The 17432-nt window shown below is 48.1% G+C and overlaps 1 protein-coding gene across 3 annotated transcripts in view; it reads right to left on the bottom strand.

The window, feature by feature from the left end:
• Positions 1-17432, bottom strand: part of SLIT1 (slit guidance ligand 1) — a 148738-nt gene that overhangs the window by 14083 nt on the left and 117223 nt on the right. For all 3 annotated transcript variants that reach the window (XM_059900988.1, XM_059900989.1, XM_059900990.1), the window contains exons 21-25: positions 16717-16785; positions 13631-13702; positions 11588-11659; positions 10708-10779; positions 1952-2115 (exon numbers count right to left, since the gene is read on the bottom strand). In XM_059900988.1, the coding sequence (XP_059756971.1) occupies positions 1952-2115; positions 10708-10779; positions 11588-11659; positions 13631-13702; positions 16717-16785 (449 nt within the window). The remainder of the gene's footprint in view (positions 1-1951; positions 2116-10707; positions 10780-11587; positions 11660-13630; positions 13703-16716; positions 16786-17432) is intronic.

The following is a 17432-nucleotide window of genomic DNA, read 5'->3' as shown; positions in this document are numbered from 1 at the left end:
ACAGGGCTGCGCATAGAGCCCCGTGGCCCCCGGCCCAGAATCCTGGCACCGCAGGGACGGGTGCGCGAAGCCCTCTCCCCAAGGAGATGTTTGCCCCTCCCGGTGTTCCCTCTGGATCGTGCTCACCCCCCTTTCACAGTACACCTCTCCAGCCTCTGGACCCTCCTCTGTGAAATGGAGCTAAAAACAGCCCCTGCCTCATGGGGCTGGAAGGACTAAATGAGATAATCCGAAAAAGGGGCTTCAGGGGAGCCCCCATGTGGCGGTCAGGGCAGGACCATCGGTGTGACAGCATCATGGTCACTATTACTGACATCGGCTGATGTTTTCTCCATCCCCTCACACCCTTCTGAGGCAACCACCCCCAGCCCTGTCACCTGCTGGCCTGGACAGCAAGGGCGGCCACCCCAGCAGGGAGGAGACTTGGCTCTGAGAGGAGGCCACGCTTAGGAGAAAAAAGGTCCATGGCCTTGAACTTGTTGCTCTCCGAGGCTGAACAGGGAAGGACCCTTTCCCGTCACCTCTCCGGCTACAGGCATGACCTTCTCCAGCCCCTCCAGGACTCACTGGTGGCCCTTCCTTGAACTTGGAGGTGGGGGAGGAGCCGGCAGCCAGGCTGCCTGGGGTGCCACCTAGGAGGAGCATTGGGGCCTCACAAGAATAAATAGTAACACCAGCCAGTTAAGTCAGGTTTCCACTTAAAACTCCTTCTAGAAGTAGAGAAACACTGGTTCCTGAAGAGGCATGAGCATGACTAGAAGGAGAAACAATTTCTAGTAATAACTGCAGGCGAGCACGAGGGGACTCCTCAGGTACAGGTGGGGCTCTGTTTGTTGATCCAGGTGCTGGTTACCTGGATGGGTTCAATTTGTGAAAATTCAGCGAGCCATTCATTTACGATCTGTACTTTCCTGTTATGCATGTTATATTCCAATAAAAATTAAAAAAAAAACCACAGACAAAAAGCTTTCACCAGTACCAATCCCACCCCATTAAATAAATACTGAGCAAACGTTTCAACATACATTGGCCTGCTCCCAACAGCCAACAGCCAAGCCACAGATCGGCCCCTCTGAAGGGTTACTCCCGTGAAAGCATCCTGCACACAGGGCGGCCCGGGGCCTCCTCATTAACCCCTGGCTGTCAGCTTCACTTTCGCTGGTGGTCTGTGAGCTTGCAGAGCGCAGGAGTCGTGCCCCACGGCCTCCCGTGCCCTCCCACAGCTGTCCCCCTGCACACAAAGCTAGGCCTGGGGCAGCCACTCGGCCACCTCCTCCTGCTCAGCAGGGTTCCCAGGGCTTGGGCTGTCAATCAGTCAATCAGTCCCTGAACGAGTATTTACAGATGTCCAGGGTGAGGCCTCCAATCACACTCAGGCCTTGTATTTCCGCAAATGTCAGGAGAGTGGCAGCTGGGTCCAGTGGCTCAGGCGTTTAAGCTAATTGCTGAGCACAATTCCGACCAAAGGGAGGCCTGAGTGCTTGTACTGCTGAGAGGCTTGGAGCTTCCAGAAACACTGCTATTTTTATTTTCCTTACATAACCCCAGGAAGGGATTAGAGCCCTTACGGCCTGAGATTTTCCGCCTGGCTTTCTTTTGTTCGTTGTATGGCAGGACAAGAGGGCAGCAATGCTAACAAGCAGCAGGGGCCTCATTCCTGCCACCTGTTCCCCACCCAGCCGGCCACCTCGGGGACGCAGGAGTGTCTGGAAGGCTCTGCCAGGGTTGGAGGGGGAAGCAGGGGGTGGGGGAAAGCAACCCGGTACCCACCATCCCCTCTCGTGCTCCTGGGCTCACCTAGGCATTCAAACTTCTTGGCAGGCGGGGGGAAGTAACCCGGTACCCACCATCCCCTCTCGTGCTCCTGGGCTCACCTAGGCATTCAAACTTCTTGGCAGGCGGGGGGAAGCAACCCGGTACCCACCATCCCCTCTCGTGCTCCTGGGCTCACCTAGGCATTCGAACTTCTTGGCAGGCGTGGTGAGGAGCAGCTTGCCCTCCATATCCGGGGGCCCGGCACAGCGGGCAATGCCAGGTTCCTTGTAGCCTGTCTTCACCCAGCTGGACAACCAGCGCAGGTGGCAGTCACAGTACAGGGGGTTGGCACCAATGGCCCTGGGTCAGAGAGTGGAGAGAAGCAGGCATTATGGCTTCATGGGGTCCTTTGCCCACTGGGTACCTAGGGTGCCAGGCATTATGCCAGGAGCCAGCAAAAGCCTAACAGCCCCCATTACATGAGCACTTACTGTGTAGGCAGTAGAGTTTTAAGCACTCCTTATCTGTTATCTTGCTTAGTCCTCATCACACCCTACTATCCCCATTTTACATGTTGAAACTGAGACTCATAAAGGTGGAGGCACTTGCCCAAGATGCACAGAGAAAGTGGGGAAGTAGGATCTGAACTCGTGCTGTTGAGGCCAGAGCCTCTGACTGCACTGCCTCCAGAGTGCACTGGGGAGAAAGGAACCGAGATTTACTGCTGTGATGAAACAGCTGCTTCTCCCAAGTCAGTGCATCTAATCCTCTCATCAGCCCCACAGTGTAAGTTTTCTCTTCTCCATCTCAAAGATCTGGGAACTGAGCCTCATGTGGAATAAGTAATTTCCTGGGGTCACACAACCAGTGAAGGGAAGCCCCCAGATCCAGAACCCAGCGCTGTCTGACGCTGAAGCCTATACTCTTTTAATTTTTTTCATTTTCAGTTAAACAAGAGGCACATGAATGCATTCTCATTGTAAACCATTTTCAGACCCGGCACACAATCGTCTCCACCTTACACAACATTGTGACTGTCCTCAATGCCACTGAAGTATACCCATTAAAACGGTTAATTTTATATTCTGTGAATTTCACCTCAAATTTTTTTTTTAAAGGCACATTCCTATGTTACTGATGGGAATGCAAGATGGTATAACTCCTACGGAGGCGGATTTTATGATATCTATCTAAGCAATGCAGTTGCCTTTTGACCCAGCAATTCTGCTTCTGGGAGTTTATCTCACAGATGTGCCTGCACAAGTGTGTAAAGGCATCTCTGCAATGGTATTGATCGCAGCATTGTTTGTAACAAAGACTGGAAACCTCCTGTGTTCATCAGTGGGGGAGTGGTTAAGTAAACTACAGTACATCCACATTTCATGAAAGTCTACACCACTGTCCCTGCCAACCACAGGACCCATGATCACATGGTCACCACACTCAGCACGTAGCCCTCCAATCCTTTCCCATAGTTACACACACACAGTTCTTCGTGAGGAAGAGATTACCTCCCTCCAGTACACGTCGTTTCTGAGCAGCCTGCTTCTTGTCACTAAACAGCACGTCTTGGAGACGTTTCCAGGTCGGCAATATGGATCCACCTCATTTTATCAAACTGCTTCATAGGATCCCAAAGAATGGACACTTCATAGCTTTTTTTTTTTAATTTATTATTTATTTATAAATTTATTTATTTATTTATTTTTGGCCGTGTTGGGTCCTTGTTGCTGCGCGTGGGCTTTCTCCAGCTGCGGCGAGCGGGGGCTACCCTTTGTTGCGGTGCACGGGCTTCTCATTGCGGTGGCCTCTCCTGCTGCGGAGCACGGGCTCTAGGCACGTGGGCTTCAGTAGTTGTGGCACGCGGGCTCAGCAGCTGTGGCTCGCGGGCTCTAGAGTGCAGCCTCAGTAGTTGTGGCGCATGGGCTTAGTTCCTCCGCGGCATGTGGGATCCTCCCGGCCCAGGGCTCGAACCCGTGTCCCCTGCACTGGCAGGCCGACTCCCAACCACTGCGCCACCAGGGAAGCCCCCACTTCATAGCTTTTGCTGCCAGACATTCTGGTTGTTTCCAAGGTCAGTGAACACTCTGTTCATGCCTCTTTGTGAGGAGCGAGCATTTCTCTAGAACAGATGCCTAGAAGGAGGATTCAAGTCGCAGAGGAAGCGCATGGAAAATGTTAACAGCCGCCCTCCAAAAAAGGCTGTATGGACTTATCACTCGCCTGGGGTGTAAGGCTGTGCCTGCTCCCTCACATTCCCGCCCTGACGCTGACACTGTGCACCGCCAACCACTTAGGCTTTGACCGATCCCGTGGGCAAGCTCATAATCTTCTCACTAAACCACAGTGAGAGATTCAGAGATGAACTAGGCATGGATTTGGGGGAACGAAGAGGCCAGCGGTCTTTGAGCCAGCAAATAGAAAAACCAGAGCCTCGTGCCTGAAGTTCATTTATATCAACATTATGGTGAAAACATAAGGCTGTATATTGCTCGTGAGAAAGGGCACATTTATTAAGTACCAAATGGATGCGCTGCCATTTTCCACCTGTGTCTGGGCAATACAGAGGAAGTGGTTCCCCTGGAGATGTGTTGGGTCTGATGAAAGCAGCAGCAATTCCGAGCAGGAATTCCCCCAGATAGCCCAGCGGATGACGGCCGATCTTATAAAGCAGGCTCAACAGTCTTGGACTCCGGCCCCCAGCGCAGCTGCTCACTGCCCGGGTGACCTTGAGCAGCTCACTTAACATCTCTGGGGCTCACTTTATGATTCGATAAAGAGCCTGCAATCTGGAAGGGGAAGAAAGACAAGCACATACAACCTGAAATGGTTGCCGAGGGAATAATGCAGCTTGGAAAAGAAAGCCGTTTCAACCTCCACGTGTATTTCATTTTTTCTGTCCTGATTTGCTGACAGCATCCATCCTGGTTAATGGGACAGGGAATACACCTTCCTCTTTTCCCTGAACATTACCAGGGCTTCTCAGAGGTAGAGGAAGCTCAGACGCTTTGATTTTTTGATTTTTTGAAGCTTCATTGTGTTAAAAAAAACACAAAGACTTTAAAAAAATAACAGGAATACAAAACAGTGGTATGTTTAAAATGTCTACATTCACCAGACTAATATTTTTAACATAAAAAGTATGAGGTAATGTAATTATGTTATTCAAAAGATAAATACAGAATTTTTTTGAAAGAAGGTTTTGTAGCACACTGCAGGAGTGTGGTCTGCTAATGAGCCACGAGTTGAGAGTTTATTATGAAGGGTTTCTTCTCCCCATCTTGTAGCTCATTTAGAGAAAATGCCAAAAAGACTAAATCTGAAGCCACTGTGAATGTGGAGGCCCTTGACACGTCTTAGGATGTCACAATTCCCAATTCCTGCATAAATTCCCCCCATAAATGGCAACAAAGTTGCACCTCAAATGTAAGTGTCCCTTTAGGACTCAATATAAAAAAAAAAATAATAGAGAATAATAAAAACTACCAAAGTCGCATACAAAGCTATTCAAAACTATGCCTTCTGGCTTGACCAACACACGCTTTACTTGTCGCTGTATAGAGCAGATGGCGAGCGACTCCTGAATTCAACATTTCAAGCTTTAATTTCTCCAAAGGCAGGGTTTTTGCAGCTACTTCATTAGTTCAAGTAGTTCACTTTCACCGGGAGTCCATTTTTCCCAACAAAAACTGCTGTGAACTCAGTGGGGAGTGGAGAGCCACAGGCCCTGCTGAGACCAGTGGTGAGGACAGCGCCAGGCTGCTCAACAATCCAAAAGGACCGTGGAGTCAGGTTCATCCCCCAGCAAAAGTATAAATAACCCTGTGCTGTTGATCTTTGGTATAACTTGGAAATAGTTGAAACAGTAGCTATTCGGTCTGTTCCTGCCAAGGCCCGGCTGGGCTTCTTCTATGAACGTAACCAGGACAGAAATAGATCTCCTGTGGCTGTTTCAGAGGTGCCAACTGTACAGTTTAGCATACACTAAAACTTCAAAATCTCTTCACCTGAGCTATTCCTCCTCTACCCATCCTCCTCCCGGGCAATTTATTTGTGTGCATCACTTCTTCTACTGGAATGAAGCTTCTTGAGAGCAGGAATCGTGAATCCCTCACTGAGCCTGACACCAGCAGGCGTCCTGTTTTCTGAATGAACGCCTGCCTAAAAGCACGAGAAATGCACAAATCTCAGTATGAAAGCAAAAGAACTTCAAAAAGAAAAGAATCATCTGTCATCCCATAAATGTAACTAATTTAATTTTCATTTATTCCCTTCTAGTTCTTGTGCTCATATATATACATCACTGAAATCAGAGTACACCGTCTTCTTTATTCTGCGTTTTCTTTTCTTTTTTTTAATAAATTAATTTATTTATTGGCTGCGTTGGGTCTTCGTTGCTGCCCGCGGGCTTTCTCTAGTTGCGGCGAGCGTGGGCTACTCTTCATTGCAGTGCGTGGGCTTCTCCTTGTGGTGGCGTCTCTTGTTGCAAAGCATGGGCTCTAGGCGCGTGGGCTTCAGTAGTTGTGGCTCATGGGCTCTAGAGCACAAGCTCAGTAGTTGTGGCACACGGACTTAGTTGCTCCGCGGGATGTGGGATCTTCCCGGACCAGGGCTTGAACCCGTGTCCCCTGCATTGGCAGGTGGATTCTTAACCACTGCACCACCAGGGAAGTCCCTATTCCGCGTTTTCATCAAATAATAAAGTACAGTGCCATAACTATTATAATTAACTACTTGCTATTCTGTCATATGGGCATACCATGATTTACCTAATTATTCCATATTTACTTTTCACACCGAATTCTTAATGAATTCAGAAATCTAGTTTTCCAACATGCAGCAGATTAGGGGCAACAAAATGTCAGATTATAGACATGAAGAATGATACTGGAGAGCCTTGGCACAGGATCTGGCACATAGTAAATATTTGCTGATGGACGGATGGATGGATGGGTGAATAGACAAATGGATGAATGATGAGCTAACTGTAAAAGTAAATATTAAAGTAAACAGCAGCAGAGATGTGCAGGGTATCGAAGCCCCAGGCAGTGATGAGTGCTCACAATGATTATGGCATGTTAGAACTATAGCGGACCTTAGAAATAACCTGTGTACAGGTGAGGAAAGAACCTAAAGAGATGAATGAATTGTCTGAGATCCCACTGCAAGTTGATGGCTGGACAAAGACCTGACGCCACATGTCCTGATTCCTAGTCTAAAGTTCAAGGGGTTTAAATAAGGTGGACCTCACCTCCTCAGCACACATGCTTGGCCCACCCCCCCAATCCTGCATACTGCTGGTGAAGAGGAGAGGCCCAGGTCAGAGTAACAGTAGGAACAGAGGGCACCTCTGGGAGCCAGGAACACTGGGTGCTAACTCTTGGGCAAACCCTGACTTGTTATACAGCCGTGGGCGCCTACTTCCCTTCAGACTGCATGTGGCCTTTGTGAAGCCCAGAGTGAATGTGGTGAGTCTATGCTATCCTTGGCCCATTCCTTGACTCCTTGTAAGTGCTCACGGAATCCTTATGGAATAATTGCAACTCTTCATGCAGAGGAAATAATGGCTACATGTGTGCACATGCACATATATTCCATCAGTATTACATGCGCACACACCTAAATACAAGCACATGTACATTTCCCAGGCTGCTGCCTAGTTCCATTGGAAACCCTGGGTATAAAGGGAATAATGTATTCATGAGGTTGCTTCATAATAATGGAAGATTTCTTCTACATAGATGCTATTTTATAGAGAAATAGGGCTTAGATGCAATTAACGAACACCTCTGATCAGTAATGCTGATGCCCTGTTTTGCATTTACCACTTAACTGATCTCTACTTATTGTTTTTTTCTTCTTTCTTACAAGTTGGATCTGGCTTCTGGCTTGATGTCACTGTTCTCCTAAAGAAAGTCTGAATTTATAGATAGGGACGGGCTCAAAATCTGGTTTTGCAGCTTCAGGTTTTTGTTGACACAAAACATATGTTCACTTCCCATTTGAAGAGCAAAGCCTCTAGATGTTGAGCTAGAGACATGATCAGAATGTCCTTGAGTCTTATTCAGTTTTCACAGGGAAGGAGAAAAGGTAAAGCCCAATGATCAGAGATACAATACACGAAGGGGGGCCCCAAAGGAGGGAAAGGTGGACCACATGCTTGAAAAGGCCTTTCCTGGCAGGGGGGGAGCTGGAGCAGACACTTGGCACAGCCCAGGGGTAAGCAAAGGAGCCGAGAACAGTGTGGACCCAGAGCAGCAGCAGACACTGGCCCAGCAAAGACACGCACAAAACTCTCTGGAGAGAAGTATCTCCAATACAGGTTCTCAGAATTCCCAGCATCAGCAAAAAATGAGCTCACAACCGAAAATTACTAAACACAGATAGAAACAAGCCCCTGTGAATGGGAGTCATCAGAACAATGAACAATACCATCCTTGCCTGGCCTTTGTCCAGAGCCACAGTCTCCAGCCAGGCTCCCTCCCGCCTCATCCCATCCCATCCAGCCTCCACAGGTCACCACAGCTTTCCAGGAGTTTTCACAATTTAATTCTTCCACGATTCCCTTCTATCTACAGAACAAAGCCCAATCTCCATAGCATGGCACAAAGGCCCTTCACAATGGAATTCCAATGTCCCTTTCCAGATTCCTCTCTTCCCACCCCACACTCCTCACCTAACCAAACCCCCTATATCCTATGCTGGACAACACAGCATCCCTGAATATGTCACTCACTTCCTTGCCTCCATGCCTTTGCACATGCTATTCCCTCTTCCTGAAACGTCCAAATGGCAAATTCCTAGTGCCTTTTCAATGGCAGCAAAGAGGCACCTCCTCTCTGAAGGTCATCAGAGTTCCCCAGAGTTAGTCACTGCTGCCTTTGAGCTTGTTTTATAATATCCCAGATGGTCACAGAAGGCAGAAACCTTGTGTTAGTAAATTCCTCAGCATTTGACTCACTGTGATTACTCAGGACATATTTATTGAGGCAATAAAGAATAAATAAAGAGCTTTGGAATCAGACACACCTAAGTTCAAATCCTGTCTCTGTCATTTCCCAGCTTTATGACCTAGGGAATCTGCTTAACTGAACCTGGGACTGTAAAATGGGTATAATAAATCCTGCCACCTAGGACAGAGCCCCCTGACCCATTCCACTCCCATGCAGACATCACTAATCAATCACTGCACTCTGCCCACTGAGTCCTGGAATCTTCAGTGTGGGCTCAAGACAGTCCCTGTCTTATTTGTGAAGCTGGCTCACAGCACAAAAGCTACTTCCCATTTTGGTTATGGAGTAAAAAAGACACCACAGATAGTAAAGTACTTGTCCCAGGCAAACTCTCAATGAGTGACACTTATTACTATTTTATTTCCTCAAGTCTAAGATTGTTAGACGCCCACTAATTTAGCATGTTCTGGGAGGGGTGGAGAAATGTTACCTTATTAAGTACATACAGATCATTTGTAAGATCTACTCTGATCTCAGAGATTAAAATGTGGAAAAGATGAGCCTTAGAGCCAAGAAAATCCAGTGAGATTGTTGAGTGACTGAACTTCAAGTAGAGATGCTGGGGACCCCAAAAGACTCCCTGATCTGGGTTTGCCTGTCCACTCGGGCCCTGGGCACTTGGCTGTGAGGCAGAGAGCAGGAGGACACAGTAACACCCAGGGTCCCGGCTGCAGTCCATCTGGCCTGAACATGACCTGGACCTACAGCCGAGATGCTAGAAGAGAACGTGTTCACTCTGTGCCTGGCCCCGCCTCCAGAATTAGGATGACCCTGCCATGGCCCATTGCTTTTATATTCCTTCATTTTTTAAATTGTGGTAAAAAAAATATGTAATTTGCCATTTTGACCATTTTAAGTGTACAACTCAGTGGCATCGATTACATTCACAATATTGTGCAACCATCTCCACTATCGGGTTCCAAAACTCTTTTTATCACCTTAAACAGAAACACTGTACCCATTAAACAAAAATTCCCCTTTTCTCCTCCTCCCAGCACCTGGCAACCACCATTCTCCTTTCTGTAGCTATGAATCTGACTATTCTGGGCACCTCATTTCAGTGGAATCGTACAATATTGCCCTTTTATGTCTGGGTTATTTCACTCAGCATGCTTTAAAGGTTCGTTCATGTGGTAGCATGTGTCAGAACTTCATTCCTTTTTATGGCTGAACAATATCCCACTGTACCATATTTTGTTTATCCATTCATCTGTCAATGGACACTTGGGTTGTTTCTGCTTTATAGCTATTGTGTGAACCATGCTGCTATGAACATGGGTGTAAAAGTATCTGTTTGAGTCCCTGCTTTCAATTCTTTGGGGTATATACTTAGGAGTGGAATTGCTGGGTCATATGGTAATTCTACATTCAGCCTGTTGAGGAATCGAGCATACTGCTTTTTAAGAATCCTCTTGGTGCTGCCAGGTAAACAGTTTTGGAAACAAGTCTACATCCAATTATGCCAATTATACTTCTTTTGGGTAGTAAATTTCCAGAGCTTATCCCCCACCATATGAAGTCAGTACTGGCATCGTGCTTCAGAGCATGGGCTTTTGAGACGGAAGACTCGAGCCTCTCCCAGCTACGCAACTTTGGGTGAGCCTGTCACGTTTTCTGGACCTGTTTCCTCATGTGGAAAATGGGAATAACAGTAGCTATGTTGTAGGAGAGCTGTGAGGATTAAATTAGCCGATGCACGTGCAGTGCTTGGCAATCAGTATATGGTCATTACTACTTTTATTATTGCTTGTGAAGAACTGTTCTCAAAGTCCATTGCTGTGACTGATGGTACACTGAATGTGTAAGAGTCTGAAACGGGGAGCATTTGAAGTTCACAAGCTAAATTAAAAGTAATATTCTCAGGAGGAGGGGTCTTTCTTGGAATCCAAGTTCCATTTAAATCCAAAGAGGTGCCGAGAATTGGGCCAGAGTTACTTACAGGTGAGACAGGGAGGTCACATCTGTGAAGATGCCCTCTTGGAGGGTGGAGACGTCATTACCATGCAGGGACCTGAAGAGAGAAGAGGCTGTCAGGACTCATCCCAAGACAGAAAACTCAGGAACTGATGGAGGGACGCCCTCTGCTGAGAGGGGCATGTCATGAGGGAGAGGGTCCCTGGATCAGAGACCCTGCGCTGCTGGCCACAGGCAAGGAGAGGGAGCCCCTAATTATCACAGACCACGCTGCCCCTCAGCCCTTCTGGAAGACCCTGCTCGGGCCATCACAACTAACTCACATACCATGTTTGTTCACAGGACAAATGGATGTGTGCGTATGCAACGTGTGCCCTCCCTAGCTTGGCTAGGGAGCCTGAGGGGGCAGGCTTCTTCCTGGTAAGGAAGCTACTAGGTGAGCCCTAGGTTGGGGGTGAAGAATGTCCCCCTGCCCCAGGAGGGCTGCCAGAGGACTCAGTGCAAGGATATTCCAGAGGCCGTCATAACAGGCATGGCAGAGGGCTGTGAGCACAGGGCAAAACTCACAGTGGGAATTCTTAGACAAGGTTCTACATTCACCATTTGACAGGAGACTCACATGCAAACAAGGGGCTACCTTATCTTGGACGCCCCCGGACCCTGCCTCAGCACACACATCGCAAACACAACTTGGAGCAGACAGCAACCCCCTTTTCTCGGATGGTTTCCCATTCGTTCCTTGGCCTCTGTTAGGAGCTCCAGTGAGAGTGGACTGGCCTCGCACTTTGGACACAGTTGGCCCTGCTGGGGCCCCGGACCTGGGGACATTCCTGCCTGCCAGGTGGGTGAGAAGGGCCCTCGGTGGGGCAGATTTCCCTGGAGGAATGAAGAGCAGCAAGACTCACAGCAGGCGCAGGGAGCGGAGCCCTTGGAAGGCCAAAGGAGGGATGCACTGCAGGGCATTGTAGCTGAGGATCCTGCAGGAAGAAGAGGGAGGGACGGAGGAAAGGCAGGAGGGATTATTAAGGGGTACCACTTCTGGCGGTGATGCAGGTGGTCACCACCTTGACTGTGGTGATGGTTTCATGGGCGTGAACATATATCAAAATGTATCAAATTTTACACATTAAGGATGTGCAGTTTATTATATATTCATTATACCTCATTAAAGCTATTTTTTAAATAATAACAAGAGAAATGAGACATTTTTTATCACAGGAAAAGGCTGTTTCCCCTTACAGCTTCCAGGATCACCCAGCCCCGGATTTCTCAGCCTCAGCACTGTTGACAGTTCCTTGCTGGGGGGCTGTCTTGTCCCTTGTAGGATGTTCAGCAGCATCCCTGGCCTCTGCCCACAGAGAAGCAGTAGCTCCCCCTGCCCTCCTCCAGCTGTGACAACCAAAAACGTTCCAAACATTGCCAAATGTTCCCTGGAGAGCAGAATTGCCCCTGGTTGAGAACCACTGCCCTAGACCATGGCAGCTTCACACACAGGCTTGTAAAGAAAAAAATGTTGCCTGCCATTCCAGTTCTACAAGGATCAAGCCATTAGCCACTTCAGTTGCCCACCGACAGTGTGCCTTGAGGAGAATCCAGGATGGAGAAAGACAGGGTGCATTCTGTGCTTTGAATATACTAGCCTTTAGGTAGCTTAGATGCATATCTAAGGAAAAATTTCAAATGACCCCAGACTCTTACATCTTCCCATAGGTAGAAAAGCATTAAAATCATTAACTTGAGTTATCTGTTCTTTGGGATTCACAGTAACCTTTTGATGCTTGACCAACATGTTTTTCTCAGAAAAAAAAGTTCATATGTATCCTGGCTCCTCCCTTCCCTCTTCAGAGCAGTTCCTCAGAGCTATCTGAGAGACTGTCTCCAGGCTATAGTCCTCTGGAAGGTCCCCGAATAAAACTTAACTCACAACCTGTGCATTTTTCTTTCAGTCAACAGGCTCATGAAGACTTTGAAATGGAAACCAGTTGACTAATAGACCTGAGGCAGGTAAGTGCAGCCCTTTGTGGCCTTGGGACCACATTCTGCTCCTGGGGGCCTGACTGAGTCAGGACCCTGTCTTTTAGGGTACTGGCTCTATTATTTGACCACAGTAGAACCAAAGGGAAAGTTCTTAAGTCCTGGGCACATCATCTGTAAAGTGAGGTATTGGGAAGGTGAACGAAATACATTCTTAAGCTCCAGGCAAATATAAACGATGCTTGTTAATACTTTCCAATCAATTGCTTGGAATATAATTAAAGCAATCATTAAAATATCTTAGAATATGGGCACAAAAATGTTCAGAGAGTAACCGTTCACAATAGTCCAAACTGGAAACAGCGCAAATATCCATCAGTGGTAGAATGGATAAGGAAAGTATGGTATATTCCTACAAAGGAATACTATACAGCAGTGAAAATGAAGAGACCACAGCTTCACACAAACATAATGGTAAATAAAAGAAGCCAGACATAAAAGACTACATCCTGTATGATTCAATGTATATAAGATTCGAAAGTGGGCAACATTAAACTTCATTGTGTAGAAATGCATATGTAGATGGTACTATAAAGACCAAAGAAGTGATCATTATAAAACTTCAGGTAGGGACTGCCTCGGGTGTCGGGGGAGAGAGGAAGAATGATCAGGAAGAGATGAGGGGACTTTTGGGGTGCTAGCTGTATTCAATTTTTTCCCTTAGGTATTTACACATGTTCTAGCTTTATGATTATTTGTTAAATTGTACATTTATGTTTTTCGCACTTTTCCGTATACATGCTGTGTTTCACAATAAAAAAAAAAAGTTTTTTAAAAGTCTTTTCAGTGGGCAGGCCCTGTCACCCTCCCTGGAGGGTAAGGGAGGGTACGTGGGGATACCTGCCAGTGACCGAGGCTTGGGGAGAGTCTCAGTAGCCACAAGCCCTCCCTCCACCTCCCGCCATGGGACTCACAGAGTGGTCAGCTGGCTCATGTTGGTGAAAGAGGAATTGCTTAAGGAACTGATCTTGTTGTTACTCAGGTCCCTGGAAAAGACAAAAGTATCATCATTTAGAAAGAAAGAACTCCTCCCCTCTCCCACTCCGGCCATGGCCATCCCTCAGCCAGGCGGGCAAGTGGTTCTGACCAGCACTCTGGGGGGTGGGAGGTGGTGGAGGGGGCGCTTGGTTCACAATTATTTACAGCCCTCCGCTCTGCTCCCTGAACTCGCTCTATGTCTCCAGGGTTTCAGGTCTCCATTTCCTCATCTCCCACCCCGTGCAACTATAGCCTGGCTCCCACCCTCCACCCACCATGGAAATGCTCCCACCAAGGGCATCAGCTGCCTCCCAACTGCCAGGCCTAGGGGGCTCTCTATCCTTTCTCTCTTGCTAGTACTTTACGTGGGTTTGTTCACTCACCATCCCTATAATCCTATGAGGGAGATAGTAAACCCATTTTATAAAAGAAGGTGCAGGGTCTCAGAGTGATGAAGTGACCCACCCAGGGTCACACAGCTGGGAGGAAGTACAGACAGAGTCAAACCCCAGTCTGTTGGCCCCCAAGCCCCAGGTCACGGCAATGTGCTCTCCGAGTGACCCTGTAGCGTTGGCCCAACTGACCACCCTCTTCTCAAATCTCCTCAGACCACTGTCTTCCCACGTTCCCCCTACCTCTCTGGTGAATGCTTCTTTCTCACCCACCCCTTAGGCACGGGGATCACTAAGCCCTGTCCTTGCTCTTCCTCTTCCTTTAGTCCCTCAGCCCTCGGTGACGTTTCTGGCTCCCTCACCATTGTGCGCAACTGGTGCCTCCGCTGTGGCCCCAGCCAGACCTCTCTCACGAAGTCCCCTCCAGAGACCTGATGTCCCACAGACACTCCAATTCTTGTGCTTTCTCCCACCCGCGTGCCCCGTGCTGTGCTCTCCATCCCGGTCAGCAGCTCCAACAACCCAGAAACACTGCCCTACCCCCACGTCCTCCCTCCCAGACCCTCACCTAACTGGCTTGTGCCTCTGTTCATCTGTTCCATCTGCCCCCTCCTCCCAAGTTTCTGCTACATCAAGCCACCGTCATCTCTCTTCTGGTTTCTGCCTCATCTCTCACCCACAGCTTTGCCCCTTTTCGATCCATCTTCCACATGGTGGGCACCACGCAATCTTTCTAAGACACAAATCTGATGAGGTCACTTCTCTACCAACAAACCCGCAGTGGTTCCCATTTACTTAAAGTGCAACCTCCAGACCCTTTAGCTTCACCACCTGCCAGGTACGCCAGGGCATGGCCCCCCTCCCTCACGGGTCCCCACATGCCTTGCATGAATTTGTTACCCTTCTTGAAATTCTCTTGCCCCTGGATATCCTGTTCCCTCTGCACCTGGTAAACTCTGACCTCTCCCAGCCCTTACCCTGAGCCCCCCACTCCTTCTTTTGAGCCACAGCCCTAACATGTACATTTACGTCTGTTGGAACACTCGTCACTCCACACGACGTATGTGCTCCTATTTCTCTCCCTTGCATGCCCCCAGACCGTGACATTTAGGGGGAAGGCCCATGACTTAGAGGGCTTCATATCTGCTCACTTCATGCAGTTCTTGACTCAGCAAATAAAACCATGTGCCCTGCCTTCATTTTCTTTTAGTAAATGTTCCTCTAATTAATCTCATCCATAACCACTCCATTGTTCCTAGAGACACATTTAAATACATCACCAAACTTCAAGTACACTTTGTGGTCCTTCCCCATGATAAGGAGGTACTGGTATTTCAGCCCCCAACAGGCAGCTTCATAGTAAGAACTGCCTTCACATTAGTCCCCTCTCCCTCCCTTTCTCCTCAAGCATATCCGCACCACTAGTGGGGCTGCCTCAAATTAGACCAAAGAAAGGCTGTCTCTCTCTTTGTCACTCTATCACCAGCCACAAATCACTCTAACCACCACCTCTCACCTCCACTGTTGGAACAGTCAGTCAAAACACCATGGCTAGGTCATTAGCAAAGACAGATAAACTGGAGTTTCGAAACTCTGTAAGCCAGTGCTACTCAAAGAAGCTAGTCCTCAAACTGAATGTCCCCAAACAAGGGGCTTGTGCCAAAATGCAATCACCTATGACACTAAACACACAACTTAGTTTAGCTAACATTTTCTTCATAGCAATACTTTCCCAATGAAGGAAGAAGCAATGTGTTGATTAAAATTCTGGTGCGAGTTCCTTATCTAGTTTCAGGCACATTACAAAGAGTTCTCAGGCTGCCATTGCTCCACAGACCGCACTTTGAGCAGCACTGCTCCAAGGCACTTCAGATGAAATGTTCTCTGGACTTCTTTTTGGTGGGATCTGGCCAATAGGCAGATAAAGACAATTGAAGTGAGGTGTTAATTAAGCTGGAAGGCTAAGAGGAGCTGAACTTATTCTGAGGCTTACTCAGTATGTTTTCATGAAGCAGAAAGGTCAAAAGTGGAAATAACAGAAAAGTAAATGCTAGCCTAAAGAAAGAGTTAGTTACAGATGTGTATTTGAGGCTGCCATATTTCATATTTGGTTTAGGAGCCAAGGTTGGATCAAGAAGTTTTCCATAACTCTCTTCTTCTGCTCTGGCTCCTACCTTTGCAAGGATAACCCTCTTTAACAATAATTACCAGCCTAGAGGCTTGGGGAGATGGTGTGGGCAGAAGCACACAGGTTCCAACCCGAGAGAGCCTGGAACAATGCAATTCCCAAGAATGGCCACTAGATGGCAAAACAGTTCTGTGCACAGATGTTCCCAAAGGGATGGGGTGAAATTAAAAAATGGATCAGTACCATACAGGGAATATAGCCAATATTGTATAATAACTATAAATGGAGTATAACCTTTAAAGTTGTGAATCACTATATTGTACACTTGTAACTTATATAATATTGTACATCAACTATACTGCAATTAAAAAAACAAAACAAAACAAACAAAAAAAATGGATCAGCCAGAGTGGCATCTGTAGGGAATTTCCAGGAAAGCTGGAGCCACAATGGCTAGATTCCAATGGCCCTCCTGCCCTCTGAGACAGGCCTGGATACTCACACAAGCTGCAGGTACTTGAAGGTGGACAGCTGTCCCGGAACCAGCGTGAACTGATTCCCATCCAGGTAGCTACAGGAGAGAACACAGCAGTTAGTGCAGCCATCTCGGCCTTGGGCAGAGCCCGGCACAGGGAGAACCTCCCCCTGCAGACAGGGCCTTCTCACTCATTTCCTCTCCTACATGTAGACTACACAGTTGGTCCGGAATCGCTAATTGGAGGAGAAAACACGGACATTTCTTAGGCCATTTGGGAAGATGCCACTGAAACACTTGGTAAAAGTCGCTGAGACATGAAGCCTCCTGTGGCTTCCTTCCCGAGCCCCTGCCTGGCCCTCTTAGCACCCTCCCTGTCGGTGGGCACCACAGGCTCAATCCTGGATCCCCTGGCCTTCCCTCTCTGCTCTCCAGGCTTCTTGGCCAAATAGGTAATTTGTAATAAGCTAATACCCACCTGCCAGGTCCTCAGCAGCACCCAGGGCCCCCCTCTACCTGCTGGCAAGGTGCCTGAGGCTGGCCCCAGACCCAAACATGCCCAAACCTAAGCTCTGTGTTTTCACACCCACACAGACTTCCCCTGACTACATCAGCACTACACTCCATGTTCCTAACCATCCAGGCTCAGGGCCCCGAAGGTGACTCTCCAACTCTCTCTGCAGTCAGTTCTGTGACCGACCCGGCTTCTCCCACCCACTGGTCTCTCATCATCCGCGGAGCTT

The sequence above is a fragment of the Balaenoptera ricei genome, chromosome 16 (genome assembly GCF_028023285.1).
Source record: "Balaenoptera ricei isolate mBalRic1 chromosome 16, mBalRic1.hap2, whole genome shotgun sequence".
NCBI lineage: Eukaryota > Metazoa > Chordata > Mammalia > Artiodactyla > Balaenopteridae > Balaenoptera > Balaenoptera ricei.
Note: the sequence above shows the minus strand (reverse complement) of the source record. Positions and strands in the feature narration are given on the sequence as shown.